This window comes from Hemitrygon akajei, chromosome 5, assembly GCF_048418815.1.
Source record: "Hemitrygon akajei chromosome 5, sHemAka1.3, whole genome shotgun sequence".
In the NCBI taxonomy this organism is placed as follows: domain Eukaryota; kingdom Metazoa; phylum Chordata; class Chondrichthyes; order Myliobatiformes; family Dasyatidae; genus Hemitrygon; species Hemitrygon akajei.
The window spans coordinates 76,096,456-76,121,827 of NC_133128.1; the positions used below are offsets into that span (position 1 = coordinate 76,096,456).

Sequence of the window (25,372 nt, forward strand, 5' to 3'; positions counted from 1 at the left end):
ATGCAGGCCTAGAGAGTCATCCTCAATCAAGAGCATTAACCTTATAATAACAAAGGGGTGTTTAATTCTACGTCAGAAATCCAGTCCATTGACAGTAATAGAACATATTTCAGAAGCAAAATATCTGCTGCTTAGTAATGTGTGCATTTACTGTTACTTTGGGGTATCATTCTCTTGGCAAAAGGGGATATGGGGAGTTAAGTAAATAGGCAAATGATGTTTTCTGTAGAATTATGAATTTTGGAAAAAAATTGAAAAATATATTGTTTTTAACAGAGGAGAACTGATAAATATTGGTGCTCAGAGGAAACTTAGACAAATAAATATACGCATAAAGCAAACAGTTCCGAAAATAAATGGTGCGTTGGTTTTTATTGAAAGGATGAAAGAAGACTAGATTACACAAATGCAAGCAAGGCTTTCTAAGATTATACAGGCTTTGGTGAGACACTAATAAAAGCAGAAAAATCTGGGAAACTTTCAGCAAGTCAGCCAAGATCTGCTTCAAGTCCTGGGCTGTGTGTCAGAGCTCTGGAGTACTGTAGTGTGTACATTTTTATCCATTGTTCATGATGGAAGGGTACACCAGCCTGTAGGCATTGCAGTGTGGCCTCATTGGATTGACTCCTGGGATGAAAGATTTGCTCTTTCGAAAGAATACTGAGGACTCACTGCAAATCAGTTAGCTAAACAAGAATTGGAGACGGATTGTCTGATAGACATGAGGTTGCTTCCTCAGGCTGGAAAGGGCAGAACCAGAGGGGTATAGTTCAAGATAAGAATGTTGCTCCTTTGTGGCTGAGATCAGGATGGATTGGGATACACAGAGTTGTAAACTTTAGGCATTTCTTCTTTGTGAGAGCTATGGATGTTCAGTCATTGAACATAGGCAAGGGTGAAACTGATGAATGTTAGAACATCAAGGAAAATAGGAGACACAGAGAAGTGAGCATGAAAGTGGGCAAGGCACTGGATCCATCTTACTGAATGTTGCTCCTCTGTCTTGTTCTTACTCATATTTCTTATGTTCTAAAGTCCCCATTCACTCTATTTCCTCTGCACAGTGGCTCCTTTAACTTCCCATACCTTCCCTTTTTTTCAAAAGAATCTTTATCTGTTCTGCACTTCAAGTAAATATCCAGAGCCTTTGAGCCATTTAGTCCACTTTTTAACTGGACTCTGTCACCAAAGGGTGGAGTTCAGCCCTGCTGATAAAGTGTGATTCTTTGGGAACATTTGGTATGAACCATCTGCACACAGTGTCGGAACTGCTTGAGTTAACAAACATGTGGAGAGACAGCGCTGGCAGGTCCATCACGTCAGTGCCGTTCATTAATACTGAGGAGATGTCACCACAAAACCTACACGATTGGCTGGAAATTTGAGCAAACCTGTGTCAGTGTTGTCTCACAGGCCAACACATTCCCTAATTACACTCATCAGCTGCTTTGGCCAGGGCCTTACCTTAACATCTGCATGCCTGACACCAGATTCACTAAACAAACACTATTTCAAGCTTAGTTTAGTCACAGGAAGTGATTGACAGATAAACAGAAGAAAAAGAGTCCAGAAGGTGCTCCAAGCCTCCTTGAAGAAATTCACCATCCCCACTGATTTGTGCAGATCCTTTGGGATAGTATGAGAAGCTCAAGCCCGTGCACTGGATGACACAGAAGGTGAACACCTCCCAAACTTCCCACCTCCTGATCCATGTGTGAAGTCTGCAGTTCCCCGATTGTCATTGTGTCATTAACACAGCACGGTAACAGGGCCTTCAACCAAACTCATTCATGCCAACCAAGGAGCCCTCCTAAGCTTGTCCCACTTGTATTGCTCTACAAACCAGGGGTTCCTAACTTGAAATCCATGGACCCCTTGCTTAATGGTATTGGTCCGTGGTATAAATAGGTTGAGAACTCCTGCTCTAACCCTTTCCTATCCACATGCTTATCCAATTGTCTCTTAAATGTCATCATTGTACCTGCCTCAACTATTTCTTCTGGCAGCTTATTCCATAGATGCACAACCCTCGGTTTAAAGGAGTTTTCCCTAAGGTTCCTTTTAAATCGCTTTTTTTCTCTCACCTATGCCCTCTAGACTTTAGTTCCCTTTTCCCTGGATATTAGATTATGTTCATTTACCTTTACGATACCCTCATGATTTTCTACATCTCTATAAGGACACTGAAAAGAGTAAAGTCCTCGTCTGCCCAACTTGTCCCTAAAACTCAGGCCTTCTAGTCCAGGCCACATTCTTCTAAATCTTCTTTGCGCTGGCTTCAGCTTTGTGACATCTTTCCTTCAACACGGTGACCAAAACAGTACACAATACTCCAAGTCTGACCTTAACAGCATCTTGTGCAGTTGTAACATAACACCCCAACTATTACACTCAATAACCTGACTGATGAATGTTCGCATGTCAAGTGCCTTCTTCACCTCCTTATCTATCACTTTCAGAGAACCATGTATCTGTACTCCTAAATCCTTCTGTAGAGGGTGCTGCCACTGTTCATGTAAGTCATCTTCTATATCAAAGAAATGCTTAAAAGAAAAAATACGAACCCAGATTCAGCATGGAAATGGATCATTTCTAAGTCTCCACAGAATTTTTTAAAAATAAGAAATATTTAAAACTCTGCATGTATACATTAGATTCTGTTTGAAATATACAGTAAGTTCATTTTGCCTTTTATGCAATTATTTGTAGCAGAAACTTGAAAACAGCAATTGAACATTCAGCCTCTTAAATGTCCTCATTTAAATTAGCTCTAAGCAGCTCAGCCTTTCTTGGTTCTATGTCACCTAATATCCTTGACTAACTGAAATATATCAATCTTGGTTTCAAGGTTCTCTATTTTGAGGAAACCACTTGTGATACATTCTGGTTATTACCATATGGAGTGAGTTTTCTCTGTTACATTCCGTATTTTAGAAGGTTAGGTAGAAATAAGTACCGGTAGACTACAGATCACAAGGCTATACTGAATTTACTGTGGGTGATACATTAAATCAACCCAAAAATTATGACAACTTGCTTGAATATTTATGATTTATGTTGCTTTGTAGCAAATGAATCGTATTTATTTGGAACCTTGCACAGTTTTCCAAAAGTGACCTAAGCAGCTTGATGTCTGTCTGATGGTATTCCAGCTCAGTTCCGGGCAAAGGAGTCCAATACAAACAGGATAACAGATCAGTTGAGACCTGTGTATTTGTTCTGAATGTCTGGTCGGCACAGAAATGGCTCAGAGGAACTTCATTTATTGAAAAGAATCTTCTGCCTCAACAATGATCCAGTGTTATGCAGCCCAGTTTTCAGAAAAAATCATTAAATCTAATGAGGATAGCTTTTTACCTTCATTGCCTGACAGGAATTGGCTAAAGATCAGGTTGGTTCAGTACAGAATTGGAGAGCTGCTGGACAACTGCCCAGCTGGATAAGACAAAAATGTTTTCCTTACATTCTGAAGTAATTTTCATGACCTGCTCTAAAATTCTGATGCTGGGGCTACCTTTTTAGAACATCACCTCAGGTAACTTTCCTTTAGTGATTTCTCCTTCAGCACTTCATTCACTGCTCCAATGTATCCACTTTGTCTATATTTATTAAGTTTAATCTCCTAATATTGTTCCTGAACTGGGAGAGTTTATACCTTATTGCTATGGACAACCATTTCCAAATTGTGCAAGGACCTAGATTATGACAAAGTTGGAAGGGGCAATTTTATAGTAGCTGAGCTACTGTAGTATCTTCAGGAAGCAAGACTCATTTGCCATTTTCTGAGTCTGCTCCCCGCATTGGTCATAGAAATAGAAACAGGCTCTGCAGTGGCTCATGAAGAATCTGCTGTTCAGAGATCCAGACTGCAGTCTTGTCTTATACATTATCTTAAACGCACAGCTAGGAAGAATAGGAGAATGATCCTCTCCTCCACCTTAGTATTGGAGCCACCGCCAACTTGTGCTTAACCCACTACCTTATCCTCATTAACTTCCAAGGGATTCTCATCATTTAACCTCCAATAAGGCACTGATTAGCATCATCAGCCCACTGCTGTTGTGTTGGTATACAGAGTCATAGACTCCTACGTTGAAACAGGCCCTTCAGCCCATTGAATCCATGCTAAACATCAAAGACCCAGCTACACTTATCCTTCACTGATCCTATTTTATCATCCATGCATTCCTGTCACCCATATGCCAGGGGCAATTTGCAGTGAGAAAATAAACTACCAACCTGCAGATCTTGGTAATGTCTGAAGGAGCACCTTGAGAAAGCCCACAATGTTCAAACACCTCATGGCAGAAGATAAAATGATTAAACCAAGATCCATGGTGCTACAAGGCTGACTATGCTGCTATGCCACCCCTGGGATGCAGAAGGAAACTAGAGTATCCAGGGAAACCAAGCAGTCCCAAAGAGAACATGGTCAGGATTGACTTCTGATCCCATGAGCTCATGAAGCAGACAGACTAATTGTTGCACCATTTTAAAGTTCAGGGACCACTCTGAGATAGTTTGCTGCTGTGGTTGGTGCAAGGATCACATATGGTTTTTAGGGACTGACAAAAGTGGGCTGCATTTTGGCTCATCGTTGCCAGCCTTCTTTTAATCTGATTCTGTTTAGAGAAAAGCACAGGACACCCAACTTTAGTGATCTGTGAAGCCCAGCGATGGTCCAGATCTGACACAGAGAGAAAATACTACACTGATAATAATTGCTACTGCATGAATTGTTGGCCTTTTTCTCTGAAGATGCAAATTATATTGTCTAAGTATAATATCTGCCATAAATACTGATATAAGTAAAGAATGATAATTTTAATTTTTGATGTTATCTTGTGCTAACGTAATATTGTGTTTCATCTAGGTTTCATATGTCAAAGCCATAGATATTTGGATGGCAGTGTGCCTGCTCTTTGTGTTTTCCGCCTTGTTGGAGTATGCCGGCGTAAACTTTGTGTCACGCCAGCACAAAGAATTTTTGCGCCTGAGAAGAAAACAGAGACGACAAAATAAGGTAAATGAGGAGCAAGTGATGGGATTTCCTTTTACCTTTCTTCATTCTTTTCAGGATGTGGGGGTAACTCACAAGACCAGCATTTATTTCCCTTCCCAAAATTGCCTCTGGAAAAGGAATACTGAGCTACCCTAGTGGTTAGGATAGGACTGAGCATCTTGCTAGGCTATTACTGAGTTTAGTTAGGGTGTCAACCGATTTATTCCAGAATCGCCTATTGGCCAAGAGTAGATGGCAGAATTCTTCTGCTGAGGGATATTAACGAGCCAAATGAGGATTTACAACAATTCCCAATCTACTTGAGTATTGAAATCCCCCATGACTATTGTAACATTGCCCTTTTGGCATGCATTCTCTATCTCCCATTGTAATTTGTACCCTTATCCTTAGTATTGTTTAGGGGTCTGCATTCAACTCCCACCAGGGTCTTTTTACCCTTGCAGTTCCTCTGCTCTATCCACAAAGTTTAAATACCTATGCCAACTCTTTCTGATGATTTGATTTAATTTTCTACCTGTCCTTTTGATACAATGTATACCCTTGGCATTAAGCTCCCAGCTATAATCTTCTTTCTGCCAGGAATCAGTGATGCCAACAACATCATACCTGCCAATCTGTAACTGTGCTACAAGTTCATTCACTTTATTCTGTATACTGTGCACATTCAAATATAACACCTTCAGTCTTGTATTCATCCTTTTAGATCTTGTCTGCCTTTTACATCACAACTCATCTTGTTGACCACAATTTTGCTCTATCAACAACCTCTCTTCACTATACATTGCCTCTGTTTATAAACCAGCTACCTCTTCTCCATCACTATCATCCAGCTTTCCTATGATACTCATTGCATTGAAATACAGGCAGCTCAGGACTCTAGTCACACCGTGCTCAACCTTATGATTCCTAAATTTGTCTGAGGTCTTACTGACATCCAGCTCCACAACCTCTCTGCTACCTGTTGTGGCACTCTGGTTCCCACCCTCCTACAACTCTGGTTTAAATTCCACCGTACAACGTTAACAGGTTTTCCCGCTAGGATATTAGTCTCCCTACAATTCCAGTCCACACTGTTCCCTTCAATTCAGGTCCTACCTTCCCTGGAATAGAGCCCAATGATCCAAAAATCTTATGCCCTCCCTCCTACACCAACTCCTTACCCAGGTATTAAACTGTATAATCTTCCTAGTTCTAGCCTCAGTAGCACGTCGCACAGGTGGCAATCCTGAGATCACAACCCTGGAGGTCATACCCTTTAACGTAGAACATAACTCCCTGAACTCTCTATGCAGAACCTCATCACTTTTCCTATCCGTTCCATTGGTACCTACATGGACTGTGACTTCTGGCTGTTCACCTTCCCACTTAAGGATGCTGAGGACTCGAACCCGGAAATCCCGATCCTGGTATCCAGGAGGCAACATACCATCCAGGAGTCTCATTCTCACCCACAGAGTCTCCTGATTTGTTCCCCCAACAAACCCCTGTCACCACAGCTTGCCTCTTCTCCCCTTTTCTCTTTCAGAGTTACAGAGGCAGACTTCATGTCAGAGACCCCACCCCTGTGAATTTCCTGTTTTAGGTCATCGCCCCCCCCACCCCCAACAGTATCCAAAGTGATATATATGTGGTTGAGGGGGATGGCCACAGGGGTACTCTGCACTGACTCCTTAACCCCTTTTCCCTTCCTAACTGTTGCCCAGTCTCCTGCGTCCTGCCCTGTATGTTATGTAGAGGTCACCAAAGTGCATTCAGGTCCTCCAGTCTGGTGTTAATGAGCAGGAAATTGTTTTGTAAGGTTTTGCATATTTGGGGTAAAAATAATTGAGGAAATTTAGTCGTAGAGTGAAGCATTGTTCAGACATATCGACATTTTCTTGATTGCATGAGTAAATGTACCTATTTTACTGTAAGATTACAGGATATTTTGAGTCATTGTTGTAAATGTGGAGACATTCCTGAAACATTGAAATCGAGCTTAATTTTCCACGGATCATCGCCGCATTAAGTTAACAGGCCAAGTGTCTGCATGATAACATATGTTAACGCAAATTTAGTTTTAAGAGCACAACAGATTCTGCATCTATTGTAAACAACACCAAATAAAAAAATGCTGGAGCAACTCAGCAAGTCATGCTGCATCTGTGGATGGGAATACCCAGTCAACATTTTGGCCTGAGACCCTTCATCAGAACCAGAAATGAAGGGAGAAGAAGGTGGGGGGGGGGGGGGGGGAGGTAAGTAATATGAGTAGGTAGGTGTTTGGTAAAACCAGGTGAGGGGAAGGTGAGCGGGCAGGGGAGATGAAGTAAGAAATTGGGAGGGGTTAAGGGGAAGAGGCAAAGGACTGTAGAAGAAGAAATCTATTAGGAGAGGGCATTGAACTGTGGAAGAAAGGGAAAGGGAAGGGGGGGTCGAGGGAACCAGAGGGAGCTTATGGATAGGTGAGGAGAAGAGAAGTATGAGAGGGTATTAAGAATGGGGAATGGAAAACAAGAGATGGAGGGAGGGGGTAGAAATTAGAGAAATTGATGTTCATGCCATAAAGTTGGAGTCTATCTGGACGGAATATGAGGTGTTGCTCCTCCATCCTCATCTTGGCAATAGAGGAGGACATGAGCAGACGCATCGTAATGGGAATGGGAAGCTGGATTGAAAGGGGTAGGCATTGGGAGAACCTCCCTTTTGCAGTGGACAGAGCAACAGTGCTTGACAATGCATTCCCCCAATCTGCATCAGGTTTCACCGATGTAGAGGGGACAGCACTGGGGGCACCAGATGCAACAGATGATCCCAACGGACTCTCATATGAAGTGACACCTTACCCAGAAGGAGGATTTGGGGTTTTGAACAGTGGTGAGGGAGGAAATAGAGGTGAGGGAGTAGCACTTGTCATGCTTGCAGGGATAAGTGCCAGAAGGGAGATCAGAGGGGAGGGATGAGTGGACAAGGTCATCACCTGGAGACAAATCCCTATGGAAAGCAACTAGAGGCTGTGGGCAGTGATGGGGAGGGAAAGATGTGCTTAGTGATAATTTTCTGTTGGAGATAGTGGGTTATTGATTATGATGTGCTGGATATGGCAATTTGTGGGTGGTAAGTAAAGAATATGGAAACCCTGTCTTTGTTATGACAACAGGAAGATGCAGTGAGGGCAGATAAGTGGGAGATGACAGAGATGCAGTTGAGTGTGGAATTGATGGCCATAAAGATTGGATGTTAGTGATGGGAATGGAGGGGAGATAAGGAAAGAGGGAACAATGGGTGGGGAGAGGGTGATTGAGAGAGGTCAAGGGAGTGGGAGAGGGGTAGAGGAAGAGGAAGAGATTGAAAGGGGCAGAGGGAGAGGGAGAATGGTAAAGGAAGAGGGAGATTGAGAGGGGTAGAGGGAGGGGAGAGCGGGACAGGAAAGGGAGAAGGTGAGAGGGGAGAAAAAGAGAGAGAGAGAGAGAGAGAGAGAAATATTTCCCTGCTACCATGTGCATCAGGGATGTTTCTCACTGTCACTAAGTGTTTTCTGATGATTTCTTCTGGTTGCTACAGTATGTGTAACAAAATGATTTGCATTTGTTGACAATATCATTATGAAAATAAATCATCCCTGCTAGCATTTTGACAAACCGACAGCAATATTTCTACAGATTTCCAAAATATTCTGTGCTTCTTATGCTTAATTACAAACATTCAAATGATTCAAGTCTCAGTTTCTCTGCTCTGATAATTCTGTTCTATTATAATTAGCTTCTCGGAGGGCACAAAATATTAATCGCCCAACCTCCAGAGATTTACTTATTCGTGCTATACCTGATGTCCTCTGTTTTGATGGAAAGCAGAGATTTACTCACTTATATTTATTTATTTATTGAGATACAGCGTGGAATGGGCCCTTCCAGCCCTTCTCTGGTTGGGCATTTTAAAAGACATTCATGCCTGTCAAGAAAGGAATAGGAATTATCATTTTTCACAGGGAGTCTGCTAAAGTTATTGTTTGCTAATAAGCAGGAGAAATGGGTATATTAGCAGCTGTGATAGAAACATTTAATGGTATCATGATAGATGTGGTTCTTCCCTGGGAGCCTTCAAGAGAAATTATCAGGAAGATTATTTCATTTTCAGTGACGAATTTTATTGACATTTGAGACTCATTTATATTATAGCTAGTTGAAATATCTTCTTGAAATTTCGAAACACAGAGTTAGAGGTTTACTTAGCAGGCTGCACACATATTTATCGTATATATTGAGTCTTTAGGACTTGCTGCATACTGAATGTCTATGACATTGTTGCAAGGTTGAGAAGCAAACATACTACATTCATGATTTCCCTGTCAAATTGAGGAAGATTAGAAGATTGAGGGGGGATCTTATTGAAACGTATAAAATTCTAAATGGATTGGACAGGCTAGATGCAGGAAGATTGTTTCCGATGTTGGGGAAGTCCAGAACAAGGGGTCACAGTTTAAGGATAAAGGGGAAGCCTTTTAGGACCGAGATGAGGAAAAACTTCTTCACACAGAGAGTGGTGAATCTGTGGAATTCTCTGCCACAGGAAACAGTTGAGGCCGGTTCATTGGCTATATTTAAGAAGAAGTTAGATATGGCCCTTGTGGCTAAAGGGATCTGGGGGTATGGAGAGAAAGCAGGTACAGGGTTCTGAGTTGGATGATCAGCCATGATCATACTGAATGGCGGTGCAGGCTCGAAGGACCGAATGGCCTACTCCTGCACCTATTTTCTATGTTTCTAAATATGATCTCCCTATAAGCACATACATGGATATACATTAAACTGAAAGTGTGCTGCTTTGTTTAAAATGTAAGAACAGTATATTTAAGAAAATCTAGCTAATTCAAATGACCATTAATCAAAACAGTTAATATTTTAGGTCAAAGACCCTTTGTCAGCATTGGAGACAAAATAAATTTGCTGAGCTGCCGGGAGGGAGTTTCTTTGGTCTCCACAGTTCTGACAGAGTTTTCAACCTGAAATTTGAACTCTGTTGCTCTTCCCACAGATGCTGCCTGACCTGCTGAGTATTTCCAGCATTTTCTGTTTTTAATTTAGATTTCCGTCATAGAGTACTACAGCACAGAAACAGGCCCTTTGGCCCATCAACCTTTAGTCTCCCTAGTCCCATTGACCTGAACCTGTACCATAGCCCACCAGACCCTTCCTGTCCATGAACTTATCCAAACTTTTATTTTAAGAATTGAAATTGAACCCACATCCACCACTTGTGCTGGCAGATCATTCTACACTCACACCACCCTCTGAATGAAGAAGTTCCCCCTCATGTTCCCCTTAAACATTTCACCTTTCATGACCTCTGGTTCTAGTCTTAACCAACCTCAGTGGAAAGAAGCCTGCTTGCATTTACTCTGTCTATACCCCTCATAATTTTGTATACCTCTATCAAATCTCGCCTCAACAGCAGCAATTTTTATTTTCACTGAATTCTTCCTCTTACTTTAAGGAGGCAGACTATGCATAAACTGGCCAGGGTGATTCTGAATGGATTTAATTAAGGAAGGTAGTCGTGCATAACAATAATATCTCAATCCAAATTTTGCTCTTTGCCCCAACTGGTTTGGAAGCAGCCTGCAGTGTTAGGCATGAGGGGATTGCCTTCAGTTTAGTTTATCAAGATCAGACTGAATGCAGCCATGCAGTGCAACTAACATAAACAGGGTAACAGCTGACAGTGGACAGACAAATCTCCTGTCATGCTTATAAATATCTCTGAATAGTTCCAGACCTGTGGCCATTAAATAAAGTTTGTCCACAGAGATTTGAAAGTAAAATTGCATCGGGGTATTTCCAGTCTGTGCAAAAGAGAGCCCTTGCCCCATTTCTCATCTAGGTTTCGTCAACGCTGTACTGAAGTCAGAGTGAAATGGAAGCATTCCCATGCAAACCCTAAGCCTTGAATCATAGCACAGGCTGTAAAACCTCTGCAATTAAAAATTGATTGATCCATGTGGGGACCAGTTGCACTGATTGCCCCTCACAGGTGACTAACAATTGTTGATGGAATATTTGAAGTGAGAGTCATATATTCCTGGTACAAATGAAAGCATGGAATGAGGACTAGTTCTGGTCAAAGTGCCTTATTGCCAAGGAGAATCTGATTGGTGATAGGGCAAGGTAATAATGTGACAAGATTCATTTTAAAGCAGCATGCCAATGCAATTGCAGCATTATTGGAGGCCAAACCAACAGCTGCTATGGTCACAACTGGAGGATTGGTTGGTTCAGAATACAAAGGTCAAAATCAGAATTTAAATTGAAACCCATGTACTACAAAGGCATTGTTAAACAGATGCACTTAATGCTGTGTAATTGTCAGCTTTCCAGACAGAACTGTAATTAAGGTTGTACTCATTTTCAAGGACTTTTTTATGTTTTTACAATTGTATCCATTAAAATGTTAAGGTTAATTAAATTTGTATTGTCACATGGCTGCTATTATTCTGGTACTGTGAATCAGCCATACTGATTTCTATACTTTGTAATGTGCTCTTCTAATGAGAAATTCAATACAGGGAGCATTGAATTTTTTAATTCCTCCATTCAAACTCCTTGTTTTCCTTTTGCTTTCTATTACATTGTGGATTAAACTTGGCCAGCCTTATTTTTTAAGCGTGATTTTAGCTCCTTGCGGATATTTCCCCAAGATTGCTCAGAATTCTATTGCATAAGACAACATTTTTGTGTGGTACACGTTAGAATGAGAATGGGAAACTGATTACTGATCGCAATTGGGTGTTTTGTATTATGCAAAGGTCACCAAATTTGATACCAGGTCTTCCATCTTTATGATGTTCTGATGCACAGAGAAATTTCATTTAAAGGAATACATATGCATTTAGATACAATGTCTGCAGAATTCATTTGGCAAACAGGACGTGCTACTCATGCAGGAAAAGGTGTTCACGTTGAGTGGGATGTCTGCTTCAGTTAGAATGAAAGAGAATTTGTCTGACCATGCTACAGACTCACTGTGTACTGCAGGAAGACTTCCCTGCTTGCCAAATCATTGCCACGTGTGTGTGTGTGGGGCGGTGGGGGGGGGGGGGGGGATAGAATAGGTATCAGGATCCATATCACTCATTTTTTTCCAGCCAGCCTTGCCAGATGCAACCCATTAACCAATCTTCCTGGGAAGTGGAATTAACCTAAGCAGCTCACTTTCAGCTGAAATGTGCTGATTGTCTTCCATTGTGTTCTCAATTCCTAAACTTCCATGAACCCAATGCAAACCACCATCCCTTTAGGTAAACAGGGATGAAATCCATATATCACTAGTAGATTATCATGGATTACCTTCGGAGACCGAAGCTAGAAACCACTGCTGAGTCAGAGCCATTGACCCATAAACCACAATCAACCTGTCAATAATTGAACCCATGTACCATTGCTAGACTATTAGATATATAAGGTTTGTTCACCATTCATATAATGGTATGGATTAGACCCATCTATTGCTCCTAGCCTTCTTGTTGTTTATATATACCTCATATACTAAATTCAATACCATCCATACGCATACTGTGCATAGCTTGTCAATGAACAGGTGATCATCTCCTTCACCTGCCAAGGTTGATATTGTAAATCTTTCTGCATTAATATCAACATTTCCTGCCCTCTCAACAATGAGCAATGATGTAAAATTAAACTTTTTAATGTATATTCCTGCTCTGTGCCTTCTCATGGAATCCATAAATTGTCAAGCTTCAAATTTAGACTTAAGGCCTCTTTTCAATTTAGCTTAATCTATCTGTTTCATTAAATTAATCTCACATCCAGAACCCTTTGCCATAATTTACATATCATTCTTCAGCAGGAAGTGCAATCATGAAATGCAGAGAACAAAATTATCAATATTTCTATTGCTTTTGGTATTATGAAAATTATTTTACATTATTAGAGCCTTATATCATTTTTGCAAAATTATCCGAGGGATGCTATAATTTACACACAAAATAGCTGATCATGTGTAGGCCATATTAGTTCATGTTACCCAAAGGTAATATGCTGTCACTGCTTTGTAATTTCCTGAAGTTAGAATAACTTCAATTCAGTGATGATCTATTACTCCAATGGTACAACCCAGAGTTACTCATTGAACTGATGTCCGTTCATGTACCGGAGCTGTGTATAAGCATGTGGTCCGGAATCCGAATCCAGGCTCAGGAATAAAAAGATGCAGCTTTGTCAGGTTTCCAGCATAGGTAGAAAGTTTCCCATTCTAAAGATAAGCAAGCGACTAACTGCTTTAGTTCAAGATGGATAATGTAGCAGTGCACAAATGGTTCATTAAATACTACACTGATTAGATTAAACCAATAACTTTATCAAGAAAAATTGACTGTGGTGCTAACCACCCTCTTCAGCTCTATAATTACAGCATGTCCCTTTCCTGCTGCCTGGGTGATTTTGAACCAGCCGTAAGCTGAAAGCCTTCAGTGCTGTTAATGCACTCTTTCCAACTGCTGTATCATCCAATTAGATCGAGGCTGATGGGCAGTTAACTCCAGCTATCCACTTCAGTTATGTCTACCTTCTCCCCACCTTCAATCTATCGATGTCCACTTTGAAATTTCCAGAAATTTCTTGGATAGATTTTTTTTTGAAAAATAGTTTCTGTCAAGCTTTTAGTGTCTTCCTTTGTGAATTCATGCATTGATTTCCTGTGTAATTTCCTTATTCTCCTTCATCCAAGTCTGTATGGGCCCACATTTGCCTTCACTGTCTTTTCCTTTATAAATATCTATGGTGTATGATTTGATGATTCTTGTCAGACTACACTTATCTTCTGTCATCCCTTTATTATCATTCAGTTGTTTGTCCTCCTTTGCTGAATACTAAAATGCTCCCATTTCTCAGACCCACTGCTATTTCTGGCAACTTTATTAGCCTCTGCGTTTGACTCTAGTCCTGTCTTTCATACCCCTTATCAGTGAGAGATAAATAACTTTTATTTATTTTTATGTTTTTGTTCCTTATATACTTTCCTTGAATATGTCTTCCATCATATCACCGCTAATTTAATTTGTCCAGTCTGTTTGGAAATTTAAGTGTTCTCAGTCAAGAAGAGCTATTTCCCTGGAAACAAGTGGAGATTGTTTTGCAGGTAAAGCATGAAAAATAAATGCAGATAAGTGCAGCCTGCTAGAGTAGCAATGGTCAGCACACAACAGGACGTTTGCTCATCAAGTCCATGCTGAGCATCAATCACCTACATGAACCAATTAATTCCATTTTTTAATTCTCCTCATATTATCATGAACTCCACTCCCCAACCACCCCCACCCTCAGATTCTATTTGTCACCTACATACCAGGGAGAACTTACAAATAACCTACAAACCTGGACATTTTGGGATATGAAAGGAAACCAGAATACCCAATAGAAATATGCGCAGGTCATTGGGAGGATGTGAAAACTCAAAAACATTAGTTCATGAGGTCAGGATTAAACTGGGTCATTGAGCAGTGAGGTTGTAGCTGTTCTAGATATTCCACTGTGCTGCCCTTTTATCCATTCTGTAAGTCACATCCCAAAGGATGCCAGCAGTTTAGTCAAACATGCTTTCTTATGTTTGCAACAGTCCACATAGCCCCTTTCTTTGGTTGAAGCTTCTCTTCCCTTCATTCCTGCAAAAAAAAAGAAAGGCATAATTTATATGGTATCTTCAGGAAATCCTAATTCATTTTGTAACCAATGAGGCCTTCAGAGGTGCAGCCACAAGTATAATATAGGGAAAGGGTAACAACCAGATTATCTGTTACATTAAATTTGAGTGAAGGACAGACATTTTCCAAGAATTTGAAGATAACTCTACTGCACTTCTACAAAATAAGGCTGTGAGATTTGAGAGAGTAGACAGGAGCCCTGCTTAATAATCCGTCTGAAAGATACCACCTCCAAAAATACAACATTCTTTCAGAGTACTAGCCGAGAGATTTTTTTCATGTCACTGTGAATTCACAATCATCTGACACAGATTTAATAATACTGTCAACTGAGCCTTCATCAACATTCAGAAACTTCACTTTGCTAGGAAAATAACACAAATGAAAAGTAAGGATTTTAAGCCGAGCAGAGTCTTCACTGAAATGTCCATGGCACTAAATCAATCAGATGACTCCCTGATCTGGTGACATCCTGTGTACCGCAAGATTTCTGTGAAACCACCTATCCCAATATGGTGACATATTTTTCTTTATCAGGTCAATCAATACTTTGCATCAAAAATGGCTATAAATAGAGAAGAGCTATATGAATTCCCTGCATGAAACATAACATTTGTTTGATCTTTCAGTCCTCCTCCTCTTCAGTTGCCTGTCTATTGAGCAAAGTCTGGTATTATTTTGTTCAGGATTTTTCAGGTAAAGGTACATCTCCTTGTGTTGTAACAGCCTTTGAACTATAAATGGCTTCCTTTAGGATTTATTTGTTCAGTTCATGCAATTAATAGCCTGAAACAACTGGGAGAAAAATAATTTCTAATTCCCTCATTAATCTCAAGTCTAATTAATAATATCAGTATCACTTATCACTTGTGCAGTTCTGAGTGAGGAACACATAATAGTTCCTCGCAGTGCTGTGTGGATGGCTTCAGAGATCCTTAAATTTGCAAACAAATATATGCATGGTGTAAATTTAGTGTCACAATTTTCCTTCCTATTATTTGGAATGAAGTATTTTGTTTTTATAAAGCTATTTATTTATGTGTTTTACATTTTAAATATGTATTTATCCCTTCTTCTCCAGCCCTTTATCTTTCCCATCCACTTGGCTTCACCTATCACCTTTTAGCTAACGTCCTTCCACACTCCCCCCCCCCCCTTAATCTTTTAGTTCTGGCATCTACCCCCTTCCATTTTAGCCCTGAAAAATTGTCTTGGCCTGAAACGTCAACTATTTATTCATTTCCATAAATGCTGCCTGACCTGCTGAGTTCCTCCAGTATTTTGTTTATTGGACTCGGCCCAGTTTCTGCACATGGAATCACTGCCTAGGAGGGCCTTTACCCATCATTTGTAAGGTACTTACAGCAAATGAGGCTTAATGACTCATGTTCATCCTAAGCTTTTCTGGCTCTCCACCTTCGTCTCTTCCTCAGTAACCGTATTTACAACACTCCTGTTTGACAAAGTTAATGTACTCCATTGTAGGCTTGTATTTCCTTCAATTTTACTGTATTTGGTGGAAATAGGTGAAATGGGCCAGACTTAGGTACTATATAAATGTAAAGTTTAAGAGGTACTGAAGTATAGACTCTTGCCCAAGTTTTGGGTGAGGTCCACAGCCAGAACTAAAAGTAGGAATTTGAATTAACCTCAAGAGCTTTCATTGTAGAAAGCACATAGTATGATAAGGTGCTATATTAGACTCTATTTTTCATCATATCTTTCTCCATATTTAACATAATGGGTCAGAGTTGTAAGTCACTGGAGGGTTTGATGGTTTCTGCAACTTAGTTCAAGGACATGTGGTCGCGCTTCAAATCTCCTACTTTTGCTGGTCTATTTCCATATTGCAGATGGAACCTGGTTGTAGTGCGCACTCTTCAGGTCTGCTTTAAGTTGAAGTGATGCAGTAGTATAGCAGGCTTTCCACAATTGCAGATTTAAACTCCAGGTTCATACTGGAGGGTAGCCAACACAAAACTAACATCAACAAACAAGCAATTCTTCCTTTTAAACTCACAACTGAAGCCATTGCCTTGTGATGTAAAACACAGACAGAATCTCTTAAAAATTGCATTAGTCTCATGTCGATTAAAATGGGCTTCAATTTAAATGATTATTGCAAGTCAATCACACTGTGCATACAATTATAAATTACCCGGAGCAAGAAATAGAATCTTCAAATGTTGTAAGATATCTGAACTAAACCTCGAACAATAGTGGAATTTTCTTTAAGCTGCTATCTTGTTTATGGTTTATTTACGGTCTGATGAATCTTTCGTAGAAGTTGGCTAAGACTGGTTCTTACAAAGCAGGGATACTTCTCTCAGAGATTGTTAAGAATCCAGTGAAAATTTATCTCCAGGTTCATTGTGCTTGATTACTTGCAGCCTTGCAATTCTGTCCACAGTAATAGTAGAAATGAAGTAACTACCAATCAACTTCAGGCTCTCGCTTTGTTGGCAATCATGGAAATATAATCAATGCTCTGCTATGACTGGAAGCTAGTTTCAGTTCTTCTTTCTTATAACAGATATATGCAGGAATTATGAATCTGAAAATATTAACATTAATATTAATGGCTCAGAACTTCCCATCCCAATGAACTTTTATTCTTTCTGAAAAGAAAGTAATTTTGCAAGCCAGAATATTTTCCGCCAAATGCATCAAACAAGCTTTTGACTTGAGCTGTGTGGATCAATAAAGCTAATGTGCTTAGAGCGACAGGAGCAAACTGATGGTAACAAAATTTCTTGCTAGAAATTGCATCCACCAGATGGCAAGGATTTCCCCGCTATTAAACTGCGGATTCCAGTTGAGCTTATCTCAGGGGATCACTTACAGTACACTTCCTATCTCATGCAAGCATTTTATGATTTTTTTATTGAATAATAAACCATTTAACAAATATGTTATGTATTCCAAGTACTTCCTCTTTGGGAATAGTTACTAGCTCTTCAAAAGGTTTGAATCATCTGCAGGGATGGAAATTGTCAACCAGCAGAAGCTTAAAGGTGCTAGCTTTGTTTGGGGAACTGTTTTTAAGCTAGCTACCCTGTTCGGGAAAGATGCAAGTACACCCAGTATTGTGGCTGCATGCAGTTCAGATAAATCATTTTTAATACTGAGTTTTAAAGTTATCAGTCAGCAGCCTACTTGATTTTCAAAGCAATATCGCCATAAGACCATAAGACATAGGAGCAGATTTCAGCCAATCGGGTCATGAAGTCTGTTCTGCTATTCCTCCATGGCTGATTTATTATCATTCTCAACCCTATTTTCCTGTCTTCTCCCCATAACCTTTGATGTCCTTACAAATTCTATCAATCTCCGTGTTAAATATACCCAATGACATTCTCCACAGCCATCTGTGGACACGAATTCCAAAGACTTACCAATACACCCTAGTAATATCCTCCCGAAATCCTATCAATACAGCCTTTAATATTATGATGAAAGACAAAGTTAATTTCAATTCAAAGATATGTTCACACCTTATGCAATGCTTTCACAACAGTTCATTTGGTGTTCAAATTTTTTCTTTATTTTAATGTTAATATTTGTTTTTAACAATTGCTTGAATTGAATTTACATTAATTTCACAAACAGAATGAGAACTGCCTTGAGATTGTTGAACAGAGTTCAGACTGAATTAGGACGTTATCATCCATTCATATGGCTCTTCCTTTGATTATACAGCCTAATGTAATTCAATTGCATCCTCAGAAACTGCTATTAGCTTTGGTGAGAAGCAATGTGCATAGTTTCCAAGGATCTTCTTGTTTATTCTATCCAATTTATTTTCTGAATATTGGAATGTTAAGTTATGGCAGGACAAATAACCACAGAAAAAAGAGATATTTATTAATCTACAGCCAAACTCAAATTGCAAATTAATTACTGAACTTTATGAAAGTTGTTGAATTTTACATATATTCTTGATTTATAAGTGAATTGTCATTGGCATCGTTAACCAAGACAAAAAGTGGTGAGAAGACAATTTAATAACCTTGCCCAAAAAGAAACAATCCTTTGCATTCCAGAATTCTTCAGAAATTGAAAGGAGTTAACCGATGTTTTGAGTTATCTCCATGAGTACAGTTCCTTAGTGGCTCACCGGAGACATCCACACCAGTTAAGGACCAGGTTTTCTGGTCTACTCTAGATGCACTTAGAGTCAAACCCAAAGTTCTTTGCATCTGACATCTGCACATGCAGACCTAGTCCTGACTCTTGCTAAACTATAGCTGGCTGTTCAGCCCTTATAACATAGAGTATAGGACAGTACAGAACAGGAGCAGACCCTACAGCTCATTATGTCTGCAATAAACACACAGCTAAATTAAATGTCTTCTGCCTGAACATGATCCATATCCTTCCATTCCTTGTTTATTGATTTGTCTATCTATAAGCCTCTATCCTACCTGCTTATTATTCCTGGTAGCTCATTCTAGACACCTCCCACTCTGTAAAATAAATGCCAAGCACATCACCTTTAAACATTGCTCCTCTCACCTTAAACGCATGTCCTCCAGTATTTGATCATTTTGTTTGTAGTTTAGCCAAAGAGAATGGTTGTCAATATAAAGATTTTCCTTTTTCAAAACATTTATGAAATCTATCCTTATGGTAATCAAATTATATAATCACTTCAACAGCCAGACCAGCTTACACTTGATGTTGAACCCAGGTTCAATTTGTTCTTTGTAGATCAATAGCAAACCTGACAGTGCATCTATTCATTATCCCAAGCAAACTGTCAATTTCTCTCAATCCTATTGAAAATATTAAGGGAGAATACTGCTTGCCACCGTGTAAGATATTGACCTCCATGTTGAGATCAAGCTGCGGTGTTCTAAGTTGTTAATGCAATCACTCATTGTCCATTCTCCAGGATGAATACAGGTCCTTGGCCTTAGGGAAAAAGCTTTAATATCCATAGTATCTGATCCTATCATGCAAATTGAAACCTCAATTTCCCAAAGTAACTTTAGGAATAACATTAAACAACCTCTATAAAAAGAGTGAGAAACAAAATTAGATGAGGGACTGAAGAGCAGACATAACATGAATTTATCTAAATCAAGCTGATAACTTGTCAGTTTTTTATTGTGTTTTAAGATTTGGTAATAATTTGCCAGGGCCACCTTTCATTTTCCATTTCTGACTGTCTCTGAGGAGTTGGAGGTGAGCTGTGCCTTTGAACTGCTGCGATACTTTTTGAGCTGCCTGGTTTCATCATGCCTTATGTCTCACAGGATGAAGACTTGACTCGGGAGAGCCGCTTTAACTTCAGTGGATATGGGGTAGGCCATTGTCTACAGGTCAAGGATGGCACTGCAGTCAAAACAGTAGCTCCAACTCCACCACCACAGCCCAAGGACGCAGAAGCCGTCAGGAAGAAATTTGTTGACAGAGCGAAAAGGATTGACATGATATCCCGTGCTGCCTTCCCTCTGGCATTCCTCATTTTTAACATCTTTTACTGGATTACGTACAAAATTATACGACACGAAGATGTCCATCAGCAGTAGTCAGTAGGCAGTACGCCCTGCCCGAAGTGTTGTCCTCGGCTGGACTGTGCGTGACCAAGTAATGCTAAATTTTATCTCTGTTGTTCACTGTCTCTCAAAAAATGACCAGCCCAGAATGAAGAAAAGCTGAATGTTTGCATTCTGTTGGGACAGCAATAGAATGCAAAACTTTGAAATCCTGAAGTAAGGGCGTACTGTACTGCATTGTCTTTTGGGACATCTTCTTCCAGTGTCTGCCCTTGACTGAGTTTATTTCTCTCTCTGTAAACTCCCCCATTGCCAATGAGGTAAACTAACCCACTATGCCATGTTAGAGGACAGGGTTTTCTGGGGAGGGAGTGGGTGGGGTGGGGAAGAGGAAGAAATGGGAGGAGAAGAAAGCAAGTGAACAGTTGTTTCATATTTTTAAGGAGTGGTAATGTTTAATGGATATGCAATGGAAACAAGATATCACTTTTCTTTTCAAAGATTGGTATGTTTACAATGGTTCCAGTACAATGAATCAAGAGTGGACCAAAATTTTACAAGAAACCACTGCCTTTATATTAAAACAATACCCAACTGAGCTGCATTCTATTCCTTGTAGATGTTAGTGGTTCACCAGGATCATTTTGTGATTTGAAGAATTCTTTCTACATATATATGTACAAAAACAAAATTAATACTTTGATATTCTAGTGGAACATTTTAATATTTTTCACACCAGGAAGGAAGAACATTAATATTTGAACTGAGGTATTAAAATGATGTTTCATGTTATGTGATTTACTTAAAGGCACATAATCAGATTGTAACCATTTCTTAATTTTTGATTTGAACCTTTAGGAAGATTCTCACTGCTTTAAAAAGATTCTGTTGCCTAATTCACGTGCATTTCAAGGTACCAAACTGTAAATTCCTTGCTGTGCAACTTGCACCAATGTATATTTAATAAGATTGTTGTTTCCTTAATGGTGTGGCTCAGTTTATCAATGTATAGGTCTTAACGCTGTAGCTTTTTATGTTAATATAGGAGAAACGTAGCATTTAGATTGGTTATTGTGTCAAACAATATTAAACTCTTCTAATTTATTCCTTGTTTAATCTGCCTCTGATATAAACTGTTTATTGTTTTTCAATTTAATATAAGTAACATAATTTACTGGTCTGACGAAGAAGAGAAAATTATGTCAGGAGTCTTTGTACTGTTGTGATATTTTGGGGAACTGAGAGACTAGTGATTTATTCTTCCCATTCAGCTTCTATCTTTAACAAACTATTAAACATTAGTGCTTTGAAATTCAATCCCACTTGGTAGTATTTCATGTCAGAGTATTGTATTCTGCTTCAAGTACTCCCTACTTTGAATGACAAAGGAGGACCAGGAAATCAACAGTGAATAGTAGAAAAATACAGTGTACAGGTATATATATTTGTGGGCAGGTATACGATAGACAAGAGCTTAGAGGGATATGGGCCAAGTGCTGGGAAATGGGATTATCTTGAATATTACATCTTGGTCAACATGGACAACTATGGGCTGATCAGCCTCTTTTTCCATGCTGAAAAGAAATAATAAGGCAACCTTCAAGAGCTTACGTGAAAAAGAAAGGTGGTTGAGGACAAAGGTGTGTCCTTACAGACAGAGACAAGAGAACATATAATGGGAAATATGGAAATGGCAAAGAAATTTAAAAATGACCTTGTACCTGTCTTTGAGAAGACACAGAAAATCTACCAGAAATATCAGAGAACCAAAGGTCTAGTGAGAGTGAGGAAATGAAACCAGAACTGGATTTTAAAAAACATGGGAGTAGTTAGTGAGACTAAAAGTTAATATATCCCAAGGACCCAGTGGTTGACATCCCAGAGTCTTGTGAAAGGGATGGCTGTAGAGATAGAGAATCCTCTCATTACCTTCTTGAAAAATCCCACAGATTCCAGAATTGGTTCTGGGGTTTGGAGGATATCAAATTTATCCAAACATTCATGAAAGGAAAATAGGTAACTGCCAAATATTTTGTTTAATATCTGCAGTGGGCAAAACGTTGGGATCTATAACAAAGGATGCAATGACAAAATATTAGGATTGAGCATTGACAACATGGATTTATGAAAGGGACATTGTTTTTGATTAGGTGACTAGTGTTTGAGGATATGAGGAATGAGTGGATATGGTGTGTTTAGATTTTTGGAAGAATTTCAATGAAATCCCACACGAGAGGTTAGTCAGCAGTGTCAGAGCATGTGCAGTTGGGCTAGCACTGCCTAGTGCAGTGCCATTCCGATTAGTGCTACTGTCTGTCATACAGCACCAGCAACCCAAATCCAAGCCTGACCTTAGGTGGCTTTCACACGTTCCTCCTCTGACCATGTTGGTTTCCTCCAGGTGTTTTGATTTCCTTCCATATCCCAAACATGTGCTTGCTGATTGGTTAAATGGTTACTGTAAATTATCTTCAGTGTAGGTCAGAGTGAAGTTGATGAGTTCGTGAGAGAGAACAAGTTGAAGGGAAATAAGTGAGCAAAAGAGACTGATGGCATTGCCTCAAGAGCTTGTGTTTTATTTATTTATTAAGATATAGCACGGGATAGGCCTTTCCAGCTCTTCGAATTTCAACGCCCTGCAATTCCACGATTTAATCATAGCCTAAGCACAAGGCAGTTTACAATGACCAATTATCTACCAACTGGCACTTCTTTGGACTGCGGGAGGAAACCAGAGCACCTGGAGGAAACCATGTGATCACAGGGAGACGTACAAACTTCTTACAAGTAGCAGCGGGAGTTGGACCTGGGTCACCTGACCTGTAAAGCATTATGCTAATTGCTACACTAATGTGCCACACTTTTACTCGACCTCCTTCTGTGTCCTAAAGAAATTTAAGAAAAAAGGGACTGAGAATTGGTCGTCGTAGAAAAGGCAAAGAGTGGAAATATATGTATCATTCTCAGGTTGTAAGTAGTGAGTGGTAGGGTAGTGATCAGTGTTTGGGCCCCGGCTGTTCACTATCAGTATTGTCTGAGGAGTCAAATTTTATTTTATTAAGCTTGCATCTAGTTTTTTATGATAATAGAAAACCAGGCTGGATTGTGAATGCTGAGGGTAAGAGGCATTAGAGAGATATAGATGAAGTAAGAGGGCAAGAAAATTGCAAATATAATATAACATGGAAAAATGTGACATTATTCACTTTGATGCATTAAACTGAAAAGCAGAGTATTTTATATGGTGTGTGATTGCGTGAGGCCTGGATGTCCTTGCGCCCAAAACTAACAGGAGGTAATATATTACAAGAGGATCTGAAAACAGGATACAGCTGTATAGGGCCTTAGTGTTTCCTTACCCAGCTGAAGGATATACTTGCCATAGAAAGAGAGCAGTGAAGATTGATTAGACCTTTTCCAGGGATGACAGGTTTTTCAGAGGAGGAGAGATTAAGTAGATGAGGCCTAAAGTAAGAATAATGAAAGATGATCCCATTGAAAATTTTGAAACACTTCCAGGGCACGACAGGCTAGATGTTGGAAGAATGTTCTTTTCTTACTGAGGATTCAAGAATCAGGGGTCACAGGCTGACAATTTAGTACAAGGGTGAGAAATATTTAGATGAATCTTGGGAATTGTCTAATGTGAATCTTCAACCATTGAGTTCATTTAAAATAGAGATCAGTAGGTGTTAGCGAAACTGACTATCTTAATCAGACAAATAAATGCAGACTCTGAGAAGACTCGAATCAAACTCACTCTATTTACGAGATATGTCACGGGGAGTCTGCCTCACAATCAGGGCGTCCTTAAATAATCAGTGGAAAGTTCCTTCTTTTATACAGTACAGAAACAAGATGTTTGTAATTTTAGTCTTAACCACACGAAAAAACACAGGAGCAAATAGGTACATCCATAGCACAAGATATTTTTAATCATAGAACAGGCAGTAACTAAGTCCTGAATGTATGCTCCTCTTTTCTGCACTCAGTGCTCTACCCTAATTATGAAAGACTGGCTGCTGTAAGTCTAAGCTTAGGACATTGGGTTACAAAGTTCAAATAGATAAAAGCAAGTTAGCTACATAGTTCATTAACCCTTTTGCTGACCCATCGACCAGCGAGTTTGGACTGATTTTATGGCTGACTATGTGCAAATCTTTAGCAACAGCTGACGGTTTCATATTTTCATAACTTTAAGGGTCACAATGGAAAAGTGCTAGCAACTGTGGTGCTATGAGATAAAAAAAATCCTTTATTCTTTCACAGTAGGTTTCTGGAATATTGAGTGAATCGATGATCTTTTCTGCTTCTGGTTTTCAGGGAATTCAGCTCCAAGTTATTGTGATTGCACCAGGTCACCAGCTTGCAGTACTTTATGGTACTTGGATTCATCAACTCTGCTGATTCGTCCAATGACAGTGGTGCCATCTACAAATGTTATCAGTTTAACAGGTGGATCATTGGAGACGTAGTCATTGGTGTATAGATAAAATAGGAAAATGGAGAGAACACACCCCTGTGGTGCACCAATGCTGAGTGAGCTGCATGTAGAAATGTACCTGCCTGGTCTCACACACTGCCTCCTGAGAGACAGGAAGTTTGGGATCCACTTGAAAATGGGAGCCGGTACGTTTCCCTCGGGATCAATAAAGTATGTCTGTCTGGCTAAGTTTAGAGAGTTTCTCTTGCAGAAGCTCAGGGATGACAGTAATGAAGGCTGGACTGAAATTGACAGAGAGTCCTGACATACATACCAGGGGAAGTTGAGGTGCCATAATACGAAGTCCAGAATAATGTTAACTGCATCATCTACTGGTCTGTTGACTATGTAGACAAACTGTGATGGATCTAGAAAAATTTTGATTATGGATTTATGAAATGACTTGACCAGTCTTTCAGAAGTCTTCATTATGACTGATGTGAGTGCAACTGGCCTGTAGCCATAGAGTCCAATTATCTTTGAATTGTTTGGGTCTGGAATAATATCAGATTTCTTGAAACATGTTGGAACAGTGCATAGTTTATGAGACTGATTGACAATGTCTGTGAAGACTATAGACAGCTGGTTAACATGATGTTTAAAGATGCCAGGGGTAACAGTATTAGGATGATAACAAAGAGTCTAGGATCATAACTATATATTCTGCAAGT

General features: G+C 39.6%; 1 protein-coding gene across 5 annotated transcripts in view; it reads left to right on the plus strand.

Moving 5' to 3' along the window:
- The window catches only part of glra2 (glycine receptor, alpha 2), a 181,299-nt gene extending 159,764 nt beyond the window's left edge, over positions 1-21,535 (plus strand). For all 5 annotated transcript variants that reach the window (XM_073045817.1, XM_073045816.1, XM_073045820.1 and 2 more), the window contains 2 exons: positions 4,874-5,023; positions 19,976-21,535. In XM_073045817.1, coding sequence (XP_072901918.1) covers positions 4,874-5,023; positions 19,976-20,251 — 426 coding nt within the window. In that variant the 3' untranslated portion in view covers positions 20,252-21,535. The remainder of the gene's footprint in view (positions 1-4,873; positions 5,024-19,975) is intronic.
- Positions 21,536-25,372: the final 3,837 nt, after the last annotated feature.